The sequence below is a fragment of the Rhinopithecus bieti genome, unplaced genomic scaffold (assembly GCF_001698545.2).
Source record: "Rhinopithecus bieti isolate Rb0 unplaced genomic scaffold, ASM169854v2 scaffold_3948, whole genome shotgun sequence".
In the NCBI taxonomy this organism is placed as follows: domain Eukaryota; kingdom Metazoa; phylum Chordata; class Mammalia; order Primates; family Cercopithecidae; genus Rhinopithecus; species Rhinopithecus bieti.
This window is the reverse complement of record NW_016804646.1, coordinates 491,880-512,024: the sequence shown is the minus strand read 5'-3', so window position 1 is coordinate 512,024 and position 20,145 is coordinate 491,880. Positions and strand designations below refer to the sequence as shown.

At 40.2% G+C, this 20,145-nt stretch overlaps 1 protein-coding gene and 1 pseudogene across 2 annotated transcripts; both read right to left on the bottom strand.

Moving 5' to 3' along the window:
• Positions 1-437: 437 nt before the first annotated feature.
• On the bottom strand, positions 438-20,116 carry MPC1 (mitochondrial pyruvate carrier 1). Its single transcript, XM_017869543.1, has 5 exons — positions 19,905-20,116; positions 5,713-5,716; positions 2,300-2,396; positions 1,480-1,612; positions 438-966 (listed from the first exon to the last, which is right to left on the bottom strand). Exons 1-5 carry the CDS (start codon positions 19,973-19,975, stop codon positions 930-932), a joined length of 342 nt encoding a protein of 113 aa, XP_017725032.1. The 5' UTR covers positions 19,976-20,116; the 3' UTR covers positions 438-929.
• Positions 12,715-16,335, bottom strand: LOC108527970 (keratin, type II cytoskeletal 8 pseudogene; annotated as a pseudogene). The gene has a single exon (XR_001884991.1). The product of XR_001884991.1 is annotated as a keratin, type II cytoskeletal 8 pseudogene (transcript).
• Positions 20,117-20,145: the final 29 nt, after the last annotated feature.

The following is a 20,145-nucleotide window of genomic DNA, read 5'->3' as shown; positions in this document are numbered from 1 at the left end:
CCTCTCCAGAGCAGCTCCTAGTCAGCGGTTCCATCCCTCCCCTGAAAGTTGATTCCTCACAGGATCAGCCCATTCCTGTGGGACTGCAATCTCAACAGCTTTCTCGGGAAAGCAGCATTATTCTTAGATCACCACAGGAATCGCCTGTGCAACTTTTTACAGATGGAGAAAGAGAAGCCCAGAACACTCACGTGACTGGCCTGAGTCTCAGTGACTGAGGGGCATTTCTATTAATAACACTTGCCCATAAGAGAAAGAATGCATTCTGCGTAGCTGGACTGTCGATGATTTCCAGAAAACACTGGTCTTCCAGCTCTGCATTTCCTCCAGCCGTCTTCATAGTTTTCAAGGAGTTCCATTTTCACCTATAATTGTCTTTTCATATACACTATTCTGCAGTTTCCTACGGAATGCAGCAAGATATTTAATCATACTCATTTAGCAAATATTTAAATCATTTATTGCCATTAAGTTACAGCATCTCAATATACACACTGCATGGAGATACACAGATAACATTTTTAAACAGTGGGGACAAGATTTTAGGTACATGGCCAGCTGTTGGTTGTCTTGTGGTCATTAAAGACAATGTCAAGAATTAGGAGTACTTAAGTGCTGGTAGTTACAAATTTTGTTCTCTTCAGTTTTTCGTTAAGTAAATTCTAATAGATAATATACATATTACTGCAGAAAAAACCATCATCAGAAATTATTAATTGCATATTTTGAGCTACTCTTTATGGAAAGAAGTAAAATATTTAGTACTTGTAAGGCAGCAGAGAGTTGGTTTAGAGACTCTCAGCTATGTCTATAAAAATAGAATGGTTAGTAAAAATAGCATTCAGTGTATTTTCCTTAGTGAGGCTATTTATAATGAAATCTGTGACTCAGCAGCAGCTGGCAATGCTGTCCCTTCAAGACCTTGTTCTTCATTTTCCATTGTTATGCAGATGCCTTTTAGTCATCCTGGAAAGAAACAAAAATTCAATGAGAAACAACATTTCAATGCCAATCACAAGGGCTTTGGATGGCTTTAAAAAGACACTTTTACATAACATTTATTTCAACTTGCAACTTAAAAAACAGTAATGTAGGCTGGGTATCCCTCATCTGAAATGCTTAGGCCCAGACATATTTCAGATTTTTTCAGATTTTGGAATAACTGGATTATACCAGTTGAGCATCCGTAAACTGAAAATCCAAAATCTGAAATGCTCCAATGAGCACTTCCTTTGAGTGTCATGTTGGCACTCCAAAAGTTTCATATTTTGGAGCATTTCAGATTTCTGGATTTGGGATGCTCAGCCTGTATCCTACTTCATGTTAACTTGCATGTTTTATTAAGTGGTTTCCCCAACTGCTAAAGCACATCTATACACACTCCAGTCCCCAAGTACTCCCTCAGACAAGAGTTTAGTTTCATTCACCCCAATTCCTCAAATTCCTGAAAAGAAAGTAGCTAAATTGAAATCTGCTTACTCGTATTTGATAAGCCGCCCTCCCTGGATGAGCTGGGCTACTTCATTTGTTGCGTGGCATGCAAACAGAAGCCAGTTCCGAGGCTGTACCTTGTAGGCAAATCTCATGAATGTCAAAGAATAGCAACAGAGGGCTGCCAAAAATAGCAGAGCAAAGATAATCAATAACTTAGAAAACTGAGAGAGTTGATAGGACCACAGAGATGAACAGTTCCATTGCCTTGATCAAAAAAGAACCTCTTCTGCGAAAGCCTTTGACAGATAAAAGTTGTTACTTAAATGCCTGTATGAATAGGAAGCTCATAAAAAATTTTACTGTACTGCTATGCATTTTTGTTAATTATTTAAACATTTAAGGAACATATTTCAGAGCAAGAGTAGGCTGAAATTCATTCTAGCCACTTCTTTTTTATCTCCTAGAGTTGCTTATAATCCATTCATTATCTGAAAGAATTATTTATTCCCTCCACAACAGTTTTATGTTCAAATATCAGGGTTTCAAGTAAGTTTAATAACACTTTCCCCCAAAAAAGTTCACAATATAAATCATTAGAGTGACTATTAGAATGATTCAGATGACACATTCTTCAGTTGGTTGTGCTAAATCTGAAAGGCAAATAAGATGTTACTACTTCCTAGATAAATATTTCTAATTAATCTTGTTTCTTACTCACATGGAGAAGTAACACTCTTCCATGCCATCACATTCTGTATGTGACTTTCTGATAGTGACTGTAACATCTGGTGCTACAATCTTGAAATGCAAGCAGGAGCTCTACTATGTTGAAAGTCCTCCCAATTATCCAAATCTGCATTCTTACCGAATGTCATCCGCCCACTGATAATCTCTGGAGACTTTTTCATGTCATTGATGGCAGCAATGGGAAGACCCCAGTTGGCTACCGGGCCCCAGAAGTGCTACAAAAAATGAGAGGAAAAGAATGAAGAGAGGAAAAAGTTAAGACAGAACTATAAATAGCTGAAATTTTCCTTACTTCAAATAACCATGTGAAACTCGTGAAAACAAATCTTCGTTTCCATTTTGCAGGTTTACTGGGTTAATTGATGGTTAACATTCAGGTATTGGATTGTCCAAGTGTTCCCATAGGAATCAGCAGTTCTTACAGGTGAGCCCAGAGCTAGAAAGGGTTTGGCAGCTTCCCAAGGTCCCTACTGGTTTCCACACTACAACCAAGTTGTCTCTGATTGTCCCATTTAGAAAATTTAAAAATAAGATTAACTTCTTACACAATTCATTGTTGCTATAATTCAAACCCTGTTAGAACTATTCTCCATAATTTTTATGTTTAAATCTATCCACACTCCTTTTCCCAAATTTTCATTAGGATATTTGTTAATAATTCTTAAAATGCAGACCGTAAATTGGGTACTTTTCTGAAGAAAGAAGCTTAATAAGGGAATAAATTGTTTTTCAGCTTATATGAGCTATTCTAAGTTAAAAGAACTTGGAAATCAATACCCAGGACTCCAGACACTAAGAAATTAAGATTGGAAAGTACTTTTGACATAATAGCAAAACTTACATTAATATTAAAAAAATGAACCAATAGTTTTCATTCTACAACTACACTCATTCAAGGATACCAAAGTGAAGTTGTCTGTGTTTGACAGCAGCCACAATCAATTTAATTTTAGAGGCTGAAATAAAATAAGGCTTGTGGCTTTTGTTCATTAAATGAAAAATTGTTTCATTAATTTAGAATTTGGAAATAATATTTCCAAATCTGAAAGAAACCACATCTTGTTGGCTAAACACCCCTTTTAGTTATCCCAACACTAAAGAGTAAAAACAGTCTTTGCTTGACTTCTGCCTATCATAACATTTAGGTTAAATTCAGACTGTTAAATACATTTCTAGACTTTGCTTCTATTATTGATGAGGGGTTAAAATACAAAATTCCCTAAAAGTGGTAAACCAAGGGAAATATAAGAAAAATAAATGGGAATTAGATTTGGCATAATAGAGTATTTAAAAATGTTTACTTAACATGTAAGCCACAAGGTCATTGAAATAACTATAAAAGGTCAGAGTTCCCATATAGCCATCACGATAAGTATTTCAGGGTTTAACATGTGAGTTATAAACTCTGTAAATTAGGCACAGTTGGTTTAAAGAATCTTGAGATTCTGGGCTGGCTAATTAGTCCTCTTGCGTTCAGACTAGATATTATCTAAGATACTCACTATTGCAACTTTCACTTAATTTCTTACATTTAGATGAGGTGGCTAGTGGCTCGCAAATTGGACAGCACGACTTTAGAGGAAATATTTATTTGAAAATGACAAGTTGGGTCGGGTGCAGTGGCTCACACCTGTAATCCCAGCACTTTGGGAGGCCGAGGCGGGTGGATCATGAGGTCAGGAGTTCAAGACTAGCCTGGCCAACATGATAAAACCCTGTGTCTACTAAAAATACAAAAATTAGCCGGGTGCTGTGGCAGGTGCCTGTAATCCCAGCTACTTGGGAGCCTGAGGCAGAGAACTGCTTGAACCTGGGAGGTGGAGGTTGCAGTGAGCCGAGATTGTACCACTGCACTGCAGCTTGGGCAACAGAGCGAGACTCTGTCCAAAAAAAAAAAAATGACAAGATGACAAATTGGAGAGAAGTGCACTCCTGCAGAATTCTATTAACAATGACCTTTAATTTCTTATATTTAGATGAGATATGGCCAGTTTTCTTTTTTCCTTATTCCCCAGACTCTTTTAAGGGAGAGTATCTATCTCCCCCTTACCTACTTCTTTTCCTACCTGTCCTGTTATTGGGTGTCACTTCATTTTTCAACTCTATTATTCCATAGTGACCTTCCTTTTCTTCCTTTTTTGACCAGGCCTTTCTCCACTTGGTCTATTTTCATCTCCTTTTCCATTTACTCTCTTTCCATTCCTCTGCACTATATGGTGGTGTTGCTGTCTACTTTATCATGCATGAACCCAGGGCTGTGACAAAGCCTGAAGAGTTATTCTAAGAGGAGCATATAAACCAGTTTCTCTACCACCGGTTGTGAATGTGTCTTCTTTTATAGGTGGGGGTAAAGTAGAAATGGACAATGGAATAAATCTAAACCTAAAGTAGCCCTGGGAGATTCCTGGCTAAGTGATGGTATTAAAAGTTTAAGTGTGGGCTGGGCATGGTGGCTTACACCTGTAATCCCAGTACTTTGGAAGGCCGAGGCAGGCGGATCATGAGGTCAAGAGTTCGAGACCAGCCTGACCAACATGGTGAAACCCCATCTCTACTAAAAATACAAAAATTAGCTGGGTGTGGTGGCTCACACCTGTAATCTCAGCTACTTGGGAGGCTGAGACAGGAGAATCACTTGAACCCATGAGGCAGAGGTTGCAGAGGTTGCAGCCAAGATTGTGCCACTGCACTCTAGCCTGGGCTGAACAGAGCAAGACTCCATCTCAAAAAATAAAAATAAAAAAATAAAATAAAAAGTTTAAGTGTGATGAGTGTTAGGTTATAGGGAACAGAGTTCTGCAAGTTAAGAACTATATATACACTTATGACTGTAAGTGTTGAGCGATACTGAAAACATATTTCTTAAGAAGAACACAAAAGGTAAAGATAATTTTAACACTAGTTTGCTAAAATATCTAACCTTAGAAAGTTTATAATGCATCTTTTCTATCTAGTACATGATTCTAGTTCTCTCTTCCCTTTTTTAGAATATGATTGATTTATGCTCTGTCAGATATTCAGCAATTTTGAGAAAATAAGGAACTTTATTAAAATCCAAAAGAAATTAACATATGTTGGATTAAACATTTTACTTCATTATAATTCTTAATTGTGCTGAAAAGAAAGTTCCAACAGAATTGTACACCACCACTTCCTGCGTGAAATCAAGCCATGGAAATGAACTCTACCCTACAGGAAAAAATCATCCCACCTTTCTTTTCCTGCTTTCTCTTTTTCTTTCTCTGTTTCCTTTCATCATTGCCAGGCTCCACTGTGACTGTTATCAATGAAGTAATTATATGCTTGTTTCTAAAAACAGGAGTAGGGAGCAGCCCCAGGAGCATGGCTCTCACAGAGCTCATGTCTAGGCTCCCTAGGACAAGCCAGGGTGCAGTAGGCACCCTTGGCAACCTGCCAGCCATGGCGGCTAGAGAGGCTCTCACAAGCAAAGGACACTAAGTCTGCTGTCCACAACTCTGTTAATGCAGAAAGTCTGCAAAAGCCTGAAATGGATGGAAATAATTTTCTTACCGTACTATTTTGTGAAGAGTCACCGAAGTTCAAACAGGAGAGACATGGAAAAAAAAATCAAATGATTTTGGTCTTATTAGGTTACTGCAACCTTACACCTGTATTCAAATTTCAGTAACAGGACTACAATATTAACAGAGTACATTCATTATTTTTAAAAGATCAAGTAATATCATTTCTAATAAGAACTTTGACTTAATGAAATTAGATCTTAATTTTATGGAAAGTAAGTGCAATCCTTAGAGCAGAACTATCCAGTAGAAATATAATGCAAGGCACAAATACAAGCCACATATGTAATTTAAAACTTCTAGAAGCCACATTAAGAAAAGTAAAAAGAAGGCCATGCACAGTGGCTTATGCCTGTAATCCCAGCACTTTGGGAGGCTAAGGCAGGAGGATTGCTTGAGGCCAGGAGTTCACTATTAATCTGGGCAACATAGTGAGACCCCATCTATACACAAATATATTTTGAAAATTAGCTGGGCATGGGTGGTTTGTGCCTCCAGAGGATTGTTTGAGCCCAGGAGTTCAAGTCTGCAGTGAGGTATGATCACACCACTGTATTCCAGCCTGGGCAACAGAGCAAGACCCCGTCTGGAAAAAAAAAGAAAAAAAAAAAAGAAAAGTAGAAAAGTGAAAAGAAACCACAGAAATTACTTGTATTAATAGTTTATTTAATCCACATGTATGCAAAAAACCATTTTAATTTCAAAATGTAATCAATAAAAACTATTCATTAGAACTTTTACATGGTTTTCATACAATTCTTTGAACTCTAGTGTGTATTTTACACTTACAGCACATCTCAGCTTGAACTAGTCACATTTCAAGTGCTCAGTAGCCACCTGTGGCTAGTGGCTCTCAAATTGGACAGCACAGCTTTCGAGGAAATATTTCCTTAAAAGTGCCAAGTTGGAGAGAAGCATACTGCTGCAGAATTCTATTAACAATGAAACTTTTCCTTCTGCTTACTAACACATTGCATCAGAATGTGAACCCCTGGAGGGATGTATTTTTGTTACTACTGGACTACTTAAAGTAGTGCCTGGCATTTACATTAGAATTTTAAAAATATCTGTTGAATGAATGAATGAATAGTAAAATGTCAATGCTGTTTTCCAGAATGTTAAACTTAAAATACACCAAAACTTATATTGAGTTACTTTTATTTCTGAAATAGCAATTTCTCTTGCCAGGATATACCTGAGCTCTTCTCTTAGGGCTAAATCTCAAAGTTGAGCTACTGAAAGAGTTATTGAAATAAAATAATAAAATTGAGCAGTACAGCAGGGGGAAAAATGAAATAAAATCCTTTATAAACACACTCAAGTCCAAAGAATTCTACTAGTTGTTTTGTTTTAGAGAGCACAGAGATTATAATTTGTAACATGAAAATAATTGTTGATGGTGCCAATAATACAGTAGTCCCCCTTATCCTCAGAGGATGCATTGTAAGACCTCCAGTGGATGCCTGAAACCGTGGATAATATGGAACCCTATATATACTATGTCTTTCTCCTATACATACATACCTATTATAATGTTTAATTTGTAAATTAGGCAGAGATTGACAACAATTACTAATAATAAAATAGAACAATTATAACAATAAACTGATATAAAAATTTTGAGAATGTGGTCGCTCTCTCTTTCACAATATTGTAATATTTTCTTGGACCACAACTGGCCTTGAGTGACTGAAACTACAGAAGGCGAAACTGCAGATCAGAGAGTCCTACTATGTGCTTCAGATAGGTTATATTATGAAATGTATATCATTCATATAAAATTATATATACAAATGTAATTATCCAAATTATATTTCACACCAATTGCAAACTGACCACAATGCTTTATAGCAGAGAGATTGATAACCTTACTGGATCAGACAGCACAATCTAGCTAGAACAGTCAGTCACCTACAGCATTGCTCTCCTTAAAATACCTTTGTCAGTATCTGAACACTGGCCCTTTAGGTAACTATGAATAACCAAGGGCACATTTTTTCCCTATAAAAATATTTTAAAGGATGTAGTACTTACAATGTAAAGTTTCAGCTTGGACATAACTTAGTTTTTCCTTTAGGACTCTCTCCTTAAATCATACAACAGCTCAATTATACCCTATTTTACAACAGAAGACCTTAGTATAGATTACAAATGTATGAGAATAAGGGAGAATTACCTTCTGCCTTCATACCCTGCTCAATTCAAAAGTCCTACATGAATATAATCACCTTAATTACTGTAAAACAATCTGAGAGTCAAGTCAGTTTAAATATGTCTGTTAAATACAAAACACTACAACTCATCATCCCTCAATTCTAAGTCAGGACTTTCTAGAATGCATGAATCAATGACTCAATCAAAATATCTGAAAAGCATATTTGTGCAGAACCAAATTAGAAAAAAAAATGCTTCCAAATATGTATTATTACCTGTTTCAAAAAAAAGATAAATTTATAAGCCACATATAAACTGCAATTTGGGGACAGTCATGCAAAACCATTTAGAAAATATTCTTGATTTTCTCTTTATTTGGTATGCTGCCTTTATTTCAGTAAAAAAGCAAACAAACACAAAACTCATAGACTTTCTTGGGTTCACTTATGATTTTGAATTCTCATGGAGGAGAAACTATATTTCCAGTTAAAATTAAGTATTCTGTTTTTTTTTTTAAATAAACTTTATTTTTCAGAGAAGTTTTAGGTTCATAGTAAAACTGAACCCAAGTACTTCCCATATATACCCAGTCCCGAAACATGCACGCACTCTCCCATTATCTACATCCACCGCCATGGTGTATTTATCACAATCACGAAACTTACATTGACACAGGATTGTTACCCAAAGTCCATATCTACATTAGGGTTCACTGTTAGTGCTGTACATCCTGTGGATTCGGACATATAATGCCATCCATCCATCATTACAGTGTCTTACAGTAGTTTCACTCTCTAAAAGTCCTCTGTGCTCCACCTAAACCCTCACAACCACTGATCTTTCGACTGTCTCCGTAATTTTGCCTTTTCCAGAACATCATGTAGTTGGAATCAGGTAGTATGCAGCCTTTTCAGACTGGCTTCTTTCATGCAGTAATATGTATTTAAGTTTCCCTCATGTCTTTTTTCATGGTTTCATAGCTCATGTTTTAGTGCTGTATAATATTCCATTGTCTGGATGTACCACAATTTATTTTGCCATTCACCTACCAAAGGACATCTTGTTTGCTTCCAAGTTTCGGCAATTATGAATAAAACCTCTATAAAAATCCACATGCAGGTTTCTGTGTGGACCTAAGTGTTCAACTCCTAGGGGTAAATACCAAGGAATATGTAAGAAACTGCCAAACTGTTTTCCAAAGTGGCTGTATGATTTTGCATTCCCACCAGCAACGAATGAGAGTTCCTGTTGATTCACATCCTCATCAGCATTTGCTTTTGTCAGCGTTCTGCCTTTTGGCCTTTCTAACAGATATTTAGTGGTATCTCGTTTTAATTTGCATTTCCCTGATGACATATGATGTAGAACAGTGGTGTCCAATCTTTTGGCCAATCTGAACATGGTGAGGTATCTGTTTAGGTCTTCAGCCCATTTTTAATTGAGTTCCTTTCTTATTATTGAGTTTTGTTTTTGTGGTTTTTGTTGGCTTGTTTTGAGAGGGAGTCTTGCTCTGTTGCCCAGGATGGAGTGCAGTGGCATGATCTTGGCTGACTGCAATCTCCACCTCACCGGTTCAAGTGATTCTCTTGCCTCAGCCTCCCAAGTAGCTGGGATTACAGGCACCCGTCACGACACCTAGCTAATTTCTGTATTTTAGTAGAGAATTAGGTAGAGGTTTCACCATGTTGGCTAGGCTGGTCTCAAACTCTTGACCTCAAGTGATCTGCCTGCCTTGGCCTCCCAAAGTGCTGGGATTACAGGCGTGAGCCACCACACCTGGCCTTATCATTAAGTTTTAAGAGTTCTTTGTATATTTTGGATAAAGTCCTTTATCAGTTATGTCCTCTGCAAATATTTTCTCCTATCTTTTCATTCTCTTGACAGCATCTTTCACAGAGCAAAACTTTTTAATTTTTACAAAGTCCAGCTTATCAATTATTTCTGGGATCATGCCTTTGATCTTGTATCAGAAAAACTGATCATCAAACCCAAGGTAATTTAGATTTTCTCCTAAATTATCTGCTAGGAGTTTTATAGTTTGTGATGTACATTTAGGTCTGTGATCCTTTTTGAGTGAATTTTTGTAAATAGTATAAGGTCTGTGTCTACATTCGTTTCTTCTTCTTATTTTTTGCAATTGCATGTCCAGTTGTTCCAGCACTATTTGTTGAAAAGGCTGTCTTTACTACATTGTTTTGCCTTTGCTCCTTTGTCAAAATTTAGTTGATTTTGTTTATGTAGGTCTACTTCTGGGCACTTCATTCTGTTCCATTGATTGATCTGTCTATTCCTTTGCCTATACCACAGTCTGGATTACTGTGGCTCTACAGTAAGTTTTAAAGTTAGGTAATGTCAGTCCTCCAACTTTGTTCTTCTCCTCCAATACTGTGTTGGCTATTTTCAGGTTTACCGCCCTGTCCATTTAAACTCCAAAATCTGTGTGTTGATATCCACAGAATAATGTGCTGGGACTTTTAACTTTTACCTATTTACTTAAAAAATGTACTTTATGGCTTCTCTTTGGCATATTCAAAGTAGTCTTGTATATCACTAGTCTTGTACTTTGGGGCCATCATTAAATAAAATAAGGGTTACTTGAACAGAAGCACTGCAATACCACAACAATCTGACAACTGACATGGCTAAGTGACTAGGTGGCATGACTAAGTGACTAACAAGTAGGTAGCATCTACAGCATACAGATGGTGGACGAAGGAATGGTTCATGTTTCAAGAAGGACAAAGTGGGATGGCATGAGATTTCATCACGCTACTCAGAATGACACAAAATTTACAATGTATGAATTGGTTGTTCCTGGAACTTTCCACTTAGTATTTTCAGACCTTAGTTGGCCAAAAGCAACTGAAACTGCAGAAAGCAAACTCTGGATAAGGTGGGTGGAGAGCTACTGTATTTCCTTTCTTCTGCTTATTTTCATTCTAATTTGCTTTTTTTGTTTTTGTTTAAGTTTTGTAAGGTGGAGGCTTAGATGATTGATTTTAGAACCTTCTTGTTTTCTAATATATGCATCCAATGCTATAATTTCTCTCTAATCACTGCTTTAACTGTATCCCACAAATTCTGGTAAGTTGTGTTTGCACTTTTATTTAGTTCAAAATATTAAAAAATTTATCTTGACATTTCTTCTTTGACCCAGAGTTATTTAGAAGTGTGCTGTTTAATCTCCAAGTATCGGGGATTTTCCAGCTATCTTTCTGTTAGTGACTTCTAGTTTAATTCCAAAGCACACACCATATGATTTCTAGTCCTTTAAATTGGTTAAGATGTGTTCTATTCTCCAGAATATAATTTATCTTGGTGAGTGTTTCATGTGAGCTTGAGAAGAATGTGTATTCTGCTGCTGTTACATGTAGCAGTCTACTGATGTTCATCATATCCAGTTGTTGATTCATTGTTGTGTTGAGTTAAATTATGTCCGTACTGATTTTCTGCCTGCTGGGTCTATTTATGATGGAGGGGTGAAATCTCCTATTATATTAGTGGATTCATCATTTTTTCTTGCAATTCTATCAGTTTTTGCCTCATGTGTTTTAATGCTCTAATGGTGCATACACATTAAAGATTGTTACCTGTATTAGGGCTCTCCACAGAGACAGAACTAATAGAAGATGTAGAAGATGTATAGCTATAGATACATATACACATACATGTGTATATATGTATAATTTTTAATGGAAACTGGCTTATGCTGTTATAGAAGTAATAAGTCTCAAGCTGGAGAATCAGTAAAGCCAGCGCTGTAACTCAGTGTGACTGAGTCCAAAGGTCTGAGAACTAGGGGAGCCGATATTGTAACTCAGTCCAAGGCTAAAGGACCTGAGAACCTGAAGGGCCACTGTTGTAAATCCTAGAGTTCAAAAGCCCAATAACCTAGTGTTCTGATGTCTGATGGCAGAAGAAAATGGATGTCCAAGCTCCAGAAGAGAAAGCAAATTGTCTGTTCTCTACCTTTCTGTTACTGGGGCCCTCAACAGATTGAATGATGCCCACTTACATGGGTGAGGGCACATCTTCTTTACTCAGTCTACTGATTCAAATGCCAATCTCTTCCAGAAACACCTGCATAAACATGCCAAGAAATAATGTTTTACCATCTATCTGGGTATCTGTTAACCCAGTAAAGTTGACACCTAAAATTAACCATTGCATATGTCTTTTTGGAGAATTGATCCCATTATCATATGTAATGTCTCTCTTTATCCCTGGTAATTTTCCTTGCTCTGAACTATGCTCCATCTATAGCTACCAATGCCTTTTCTTGATTAATGTTAACATGGTACACCTATCTCTATTTACTTTTAATCTAGATGTGTATTTACACTTAAAGTGGGTTTCTTGTAGACAATGTATATTGAGTCTTATTTTTTGATCCACTCGTACAATATGTCTTTTAATTGGTACTTTTAGTCTACTGATATTGAAAGGATTATTGATATAGTTTTAATACTATTTACCATATTTGTTACTGTTTTTCTATTTGTTGTCCTTGTTCTTTGTTCTTTTTTTGCCTTCCATTCTTTTTCTGCCTTTTATGGTTTTAAATGAGCATTTTGTATGATTCCATTTTCCCTTCTTTCCAAAAATAACAATTATTATTATTATTTATTTATTTATTTTTTGAGACAGTCTCGCTCTGTTGGCCAGGTTGGAGTGCAGTGGCACGATCTTGGCTCACTGCAATCTCCGTCTCCCAAGCTCAAGCAATTCTCCGGCCTCAGCCTCCCAAGTAGCTGGGATTACAGGCATGTGCCACTCACAGCCAGCTAATTTTTATATTTTCAGTAGAGATGGGGTTTCACCACGTTGGCCAGGCTGGTCTCAAATTCCAGACCTCAGGTAATCCACCCGCCTCAGCCAGTTATAATTATTTTTTAAAAATTTTCACTGGGTGCGGTGGATTGTAAGGACTCTCCAGCCTTGTGGAACTGTAAGTCCATTAAACCTCTTTTTCTTCCAAGTCTTGGGTATGTCTTTATAAGCAGTGTGAAAAGGGACTAAAACAGGTGGGTGTCCTGTTCCCTGTGCAGCCCTGCACTACAGCCTCTCCAACAGGCTCTGGGGCAGCCCCAGGGTGGGTAGACTGGGTGGGGCTGCTGTGGCCCTTCACTTGGGCAGGACATCAGAGGATTTGAACACCAGCTTTCCATCACAGGTCTTGATCTTCTTCACAGCCACAGCCCTGAAGGAGCTGGTACAGCTGAAGGAGCTGGCTCCAGCCCCTGCCAGAACCAAAGCTGGAGCCCAGGCCATAGGTGAGGCCAGGGCTTGTTAAGTCCCTGTAGGCCAAGCTCAGCTCGTCTGCATAGCCACTGGTGGTCTTCATATGGATACTCATGTTCTGCATCCCAGACTCTAGCCAGCTCTCCTTACCCTCCAGCAGCTTCCTGTAGGTGGCAATCTCAATGTCCAGGGCAAGCTTGACATTCATCAGCTCCTGGTACTCATGCAGAGGCCACACATGTCCTTCTTGGTCTGCTGTAGGGCAGCCTCCAGCTCAGAAAGCTTGGCATTGGCATCCTTAATGCTCAGCTCCCAGGGCGGCTTGGCATCTGAGATGGTGGCCTCCAGGGAAGCCCTCTGGCCTTTAAGGCCCTCAATCTCAGCCTGGAGCCAGCTGATGTTCCGGTTCATCTTGGAGATCTCAGTCTTTGTACAACGCAGGTCATCCCCATGATTCCAGGCCAGCGTCTGCAGCTTCTCATACTTGATCTGGTACATGCTCTCAGCCTTGGCCCGGGTGCGGTTGGCAGTCTCCTCATACCAGGCCTTGACCTCAGCAATGATGCTGACCATGGCCAGGGAGCAGCTGTTGTCCAAGGACAGCACCACTGATGTGCACAAGATCTGGAACTGCAGCTCCCGGATCTCCTCTTCACAAAGCTGCCTAAGGAAGTTGATCTCATCAGTCAGCCTTTCCAGGTGAGACTCCAGCTCTACCTTGTTCACATAAGCTTCATCCACATCCTTCTTGATGAGAACAAATTCATTCTCCAGCTCTGTACGGTCATTGATCTCATTTTTGTACTTGGTCTTGAAGTTCTCTACCAGCTCCTGCGTGTTGCCAAGCTCCGCCTCCAGCTTCAGCTTCTCCTGGCCCAGAGTGTCCAGCTGCCACAGAAGGCTGTTGAAGTCACTCTCGAACATGTTGTCCATGTTGCTCTGAGCCGTCTTCTGCTGCTGCAGGAGGCTCCACTTGGTTCCCAGCATCTTGTTTTGCTGCTCCATGAACTGCACCTTGTCGATGAAGGAGGCAAAGTTGTTTTTGAGGGTCTCAATCTGCTCCTTCTTCTGGGTGCACATGGCCTGAATGTTGGGGTCCACTTCCAGCTTAAGGTGGCTCAACAGGTTCTGGTTAACTGTGACAACTGTGATGCCTTCCCTACTCCTGGCCCCACCATAGCCTCTAGCCAGACCCATGCCAGTGCCCAGGACACCCTGGAAGCTGCTGCTGCTGCCCACTCGGGAGACAATCAAGGAGGTGATGCAGGCCCTGGGCCTGCTCATGTAGGAGCAACTGCTGAAGGCCCAGGGGCCAGAGGTGAACACCCTGTAGGGCTGCTAGGCCACCCTGATGGACATGGTGGAGGCAGAAGTGGAGGCAGGCAGGCAGAACCAGGAGGAGATTTGAAAAGGAGCAGAGGAGCTTTTAGGTCAGTCTCTAATTTTTCCACAATTACGGTAATGTTAGCTTTCTCTGAAAGTACTGAGAGGAATTTAGGTAATTTATAACTTACTTATGTAGTACTAAAAGGATCCAACTGACAGCCTAGCATAGTATATTTCTAACATTATTCAAAGTAAAATGGGATAAAATTTTGAGATATTCTAGATCATAATTCTACAGTTTGCTGAAATTTATTCTTACCAAATTTTGTCTAGTTTTCTAGTTCAAATTAAAATGAGGGAGGGTTTTAACAATTAGAATTTGTGATATTCAGCTATATTTAGCGAGCCAAAAGTCAGCTGAATGACAGTAAAGACCTTTGTGACTGGACTATCCAGATATTAAGAGACTCTTATGGCCAGTCCTGCTTCGACATTTACAGCTTCATTCAATTTCTGAAAGTCAATTATATGGCAGGGAAGTGCTCAAAGAGTCCAAGGACCGGGTGTGAAAAGCAGCTTGGCAGAGAAAAGGGAGACATATGCAGGAAAACACGGAGCACAAAAATATCTAAAACCTTTTTTTCAAAACCGTTTCTACACATTATTATTTTCCTCTAAATCCCAAGTTGACATTTCTGTTTTAGCTTCACAAGTTTGGTATCCAGAGGTTCTGAAATTATCTGTTTGGTTCAGATATCAGCCTTCTCATGTGGCAAATGAAGCACTGGAATGTCTAAGGCCCGTTCCGACTCTAAAATTCCACAAGTTTGGGAAAGATTCCCTTTTATTCTACTGCAACTTCTCACCTGGGTGGTAAGTATAAATTCTGAAAGCTTTCCTGGAGACTCAGAAGTTAAAATTAATTTAGAATACCTCATTAACTTCAGAATATTCAATGCAAACATCCCACTAACTTCAGATTCATAAGCATGCTAAGTGATTAACTGATTTTAAAGCACTCTATGATCTAGTTTCTTCTTAAGAAAACATCCTCTGCACACATATACAAATACATATGTGTGTGTGTGTGTATCCATTCACCTTTACTGTAATATACACAACTTGAGAAGAGGAATCAGTCTCCAGAATAAAGCTGCACAGACCTTGATTGAGTTAATCATTAAAATATATGTCCTACCTCAAAACTTTTTTGCTTATTCTAATTTATTCTTCTTAACCAGAAATCCAGGAAGGAGAATGAGAGAAGAGGAAAAGCAAAGAAAAGCTCTCTTTCTTTATTCTGTCAATAAGAAAGGTGAGGGAATCGTTTCTTAAGAAAAAGGTATTGGAATAGAGACCCAGGAAGTTCTTGATTCAAGATACTAATCAAGGTAAGTAAGAAGAGAGAGAATAAAGTACCAAAAAGAGAGTACCAGAAATCCTGGGGATTAAACATGCAATATTAGTTACAATAAAAAATAAATTCAACACTTACTTTTGTCAAGCGCTATACTATGTCATTAAACAGCTACCAAAGCACAAAAGCTAAACAGTTTGCCCAAGCTCACAAAGCTGGAAAGCAAGAGTTGGGCTTCAAATCCATCATTCAAACTCATCACCTAGGTTTAACAGTACTATTATCACAACTAACAATTTCCAATAATTATTTAATATTATTTAATACTGAGATCCTATTTAAGTGTTCTGTTATCCCAGTAATGCCTTTTCCAGCTGTTTTTTCACACCAGGCCCAATCAAAGTCCACACATTGCCTTTGGTTCTTAGGTGTCCTAAGTGAGAGCCAGTTTCATAAACTCTTTCAGTTAAAAAAAAAAAAAAATCATCATTTAAAATACATGTGAATGGGTTGGGCATAGTGGTTCATGCCTGTAATCCCAGAGCTTTGGGAGGCCAAGATGGGAGGACTGCTTGAGGCTGGGAGTTCAAGAACAGCCTGGGCAACATAGCAAGGTCCCATCTCTACAAAAAAACAAAACCCAAAAAACTAACCAGGTATGATTGTGCACACCTGTAGCCCTAGCTACTTGGGAGGCTGAGGCAGGAGGCTCACTTAAGCCCAGGAGTGAGTGGTTACAGTGAGCTATGATCATGCCATTGCACTCCAGCCTGGGTGACAGAGTAACACCCTGTCTCTAAATAAATAAATACACTTGGAAATTCAGTTTAGTAAGAATGTTCAACTTGATTCATAAAACATGATTGAAATAAATTTATAATCTGTGTAAAATATGATTTTAAATTTATGCTGAAAAACTCAATTAATTTTTAAAATTCTAGAACAGCTTTAGTTGAGAAAACCTCCAGACCCCTTCAGTAGGCTACAAAAAGAATGCAGAGCATGCAAAGTATGTACAACAGGCAACTGATGAAGTAAAAAGAGGAAGGGATAGAACCTTGTTTCTGATTAGAAGAAGAGAGATATAATTACATTTTCTGCTTTATATTTTATTCTTCTTTGCTAAACAAAAGCCGGGCTGTAAGCAAAAAGCTTGGAAGAACAAATAGGAAGTACTTTCCTCTGATACGTTCTAGGAAGAAAGGTTTCTCTTTCTAGGAGGAAACACTAAAATAAAAAGCTTCTGGTCAGAGTTTTGATACCTGACCTCAAACTGGCCCTCAATCACTATTTGGCAGACCTAGCATGAATTCCCACTGCTGCCAAGAATGGCAGGGAAAACAGGTCAGCTGAATGTTTCACATCACGTGTTCACCTTTCAAAAATAATTTCAGTTCAGGATCATAGAGCTTTATAGCTCACACAAGATTTTAACTTTCTAAATAACTATAAACTTTAAAATGTGTGTGTCAAAACGAAGCGATATAATAAAAGATGTAGAGTGATCTTGGAGGTTTCCTGAGTAGTTTTCAATCGCCGTTTACCAATTAAATTTTTCTTGATAAGCGCGCAGAGAAAAAGCATGTATCATTAAACCCATTTGATGGGGGCAAATAAGAAGTTCTGCGTGATCTCAAGCTTGCTGGGGGATCGCTGGACTGTGAGCATTGCTGCTGCAATCCTAGTCTGGGTCGCTCTGACCAGGCAACCTGTCTGAGTAATGCAGATTCTTTGTTCTTTTCCTTATTTAGTCAAAGTTGTAAGGTGAATCAACATACTGGGAAAGTATAAAAATTGTAAAGCTACATAAATTAATATTTTAGAAGAAGAAGGTTAGATGATATACTGAAGTATCCTTTTGAAAAGCCTGGCTCTTGGAAACCCATCTAGTAGAAGAAAATATAACACTTAGAAAAGCAGAGCTCTCTTCCTTGAAAATATATTTAACAAATTCTTCCTATGTAATAAAACTAGGAAGTTAGGGCCGGGCGTGGTGGCTCACACCTGTTAACCCCAGAACTTTGGGAGGCCGAGGTGGGCGGATCACCTGAGGTCGGGAGTTCGAGACCAGCCTGACCAACATGGAGAAACCCCGTCTCTACTAAAAATACAAAATTAGCCGGGCATGGTGGTGCATGCTTGTAATCCCAGCAACTTGGGGCTAAGGCAGGAAAATAACTTGAACCCAGGAGGCAGCGGTTTGGATGAGCCAAAATAGCACCACTGCCCTCCAGCCCGGGCATCAAGAGTGAAACTCCATCTCAAAAAAAAAGAAAAAAGAAAAGAAAACTGTTAGGTAATTATCAACATAATTTTTATATAGCTAGGTGTCAAAACTGTATTTTTAATTTTACCATACAATGTTATCTTTAGCTGTACCTATTAGGAAGGTTCATTATACAAGACATTAATAAAAAGCTAAAATTCAAAGCTGTAAAGAAACTTAACTGCAAGGATTAAGAGCATATCCTCAGATTGGTACTTTGTTCACATTTTTACTACCATGAATCTGATAAATTGCTGTGCTCCACAGTACTAAATATCCATCTTAATTAATCCTAGTTCGATTTAAGCATAGAAATGTCTTTTTATGAAAATCAGAAGTGAAGCTTCCGTTTACAAGTTTACCATACGGCAGACTGAATTATTTTTCCTACCCTAGTGCTCTATAAAAGTGGAAGTAAAAAGTATTAGCAATAAAATTCAGGATTTAAAACTTATTTATTGCTAAAATCAAGTTGCCTTCACACTATACCTTTTGGACGGTTATAACAGGATTTATTTCTCCTCAGCTTTCACCTCTTTACCTCTTGACCACACTATTAACTACTGAAAAAAAAAAAAAACCACAGCTGTACACTTACCTCGATTTTAAAATCATTCACTGAAAAACTAAAATTATCCTCCTAAATAACCTAAAACTGCTTCAAAGTTATAGTCAATATTTTGAAATAAAAGCAAGCGCCTCAAGATTAGAGGTGCAAATAAATTATAGACGTATTTTCAGGCTTTCCAACCGCGAATGCTCCTTGTTTCTAATTGGAAAGGAGTGAACAGAAAACAGAACAAGGAGAAAAAGGTACGTCCTCAGAGACACATCACTTTACTTTGGATGACAGAATTTCGTATATAAAAACATCTTAAGTTGTACTTCCTCCCAAGCTTAAAGTCCTTATAATGAGAACACCGAAAGGCGAACCCAAGGCCAGCACATTTTATTTCCGCTGTCCCAGAAGCTGGCTGGGTGCACCCGAAGCTCCGCTCCAACAGCGCCGCGCCGCGCTCTCAGCAGCGCCTCCCGCTGGCGTCTCCCCAACCCACGCCCAGGTCGCGGCCTCTAGCACACCTGGACCGACGCAGGTGACCGGCGACCCACTCCGAGGATCTGGTAGAAACCGGCCAGGAGACCACCCCCGCCCGGAGGAGCGAGCCACTGTCACCTGGCCTAGAGGGACGTTCCCCACTGAACTATGCGAGAGGAACGAGCCTCTGTCACCCTTGCCAGAAGAGGCGTCTCCACGGTCACCCTGCCCTGAGGGGCGCCCACTGGCACCCCTGCCGGGAGAGGCGTCCCCATTGTCACCATGTCCTGAGGGGCGCCCACGGTCACTTTCGTCCCTCCCGGTCCCCACTGCCACTCTGACCGGGAAGGGCGTCCACTGTTATCCCTACCAAGAGAGGCGTCCCCGTTGTCACCCTGGCCACGAGGGACGCCCACCGTCGCCCGCTCCCTGAAGGGCACCCAATGTCACCCCTGCCCTGAGGGGCGCCCACTGTCACCCTGCCGGGAGAGGACACGGTCTCTCCCGCCCTGAGGGGCGCCCACTGTCACCCTGCCGGGAGAGGACACCCACTGTCACCCCCACCCACTGTCACCCCCACCCACTGTCAACGGCTCTCTACGCCGTCCGCTTCGGGGCATGGGGGTCCGGGAGGGATCTGGGTGGGGGCCCCCTGAGAAGCGCACCCTCTCGCCTGGGCCCGGGCCCACCCGCTGCCCGGGGCCACCGCGTCTTCGCGGCCGCCCTCGTCGCTGACTGCACGGGTCGCAGCCTCCTGGGCGCCCCTCCGGGTTGCGGGGTCCGACCTGCGGCGCTCGTCACCTCATGAGGTAGTCCCGGAAATCCTTGCTTCGGACATAGTCCGCCGCTTTCCGCACCAGCGCGCCAGCCATGGCTGTGCCGACACCAGACCCCGAGAGGACACTGCCGCTGCTGCTGCTTCCCAGAGCCAATGACACCCAGGCCCACCCGGCGGCGGCCGACAGCGAGCTAGCCCTGGGGCCCGCCTCACGACACCCCGCCACGCCTTACGGCCGTGCCGCGCAGCCCGGCTCTCGGCCAA

What these genes read in the sequence shown, in the direction of transcription:
- MPC1 (XM_017869543.1), bottom strand. Translation starts at nt 19,975, where the DNA reads ATGGCTGGCGCGCTGGTGCGGAAAGCGGCGGACTATGTCCGAAGCAAG. An exon ending in CAGTGGGCGGATGACATTCG is followed by an intron (nt 1,613 to 2,299) that starts GTAAGAATGCAG and finishes TATTTTTGGCAG; the next exon opens with CCCTCTGTTGCTATTCTTTG. An exon ending in GGGCGGCTTATCAAATACGA is followed by an intron (nt 967 to 1,479) that starts GTAAGCAGATTT and finishes GTTTCTTTCCAG; the next exon opens with GATGACTAAAAGGCATCTGC.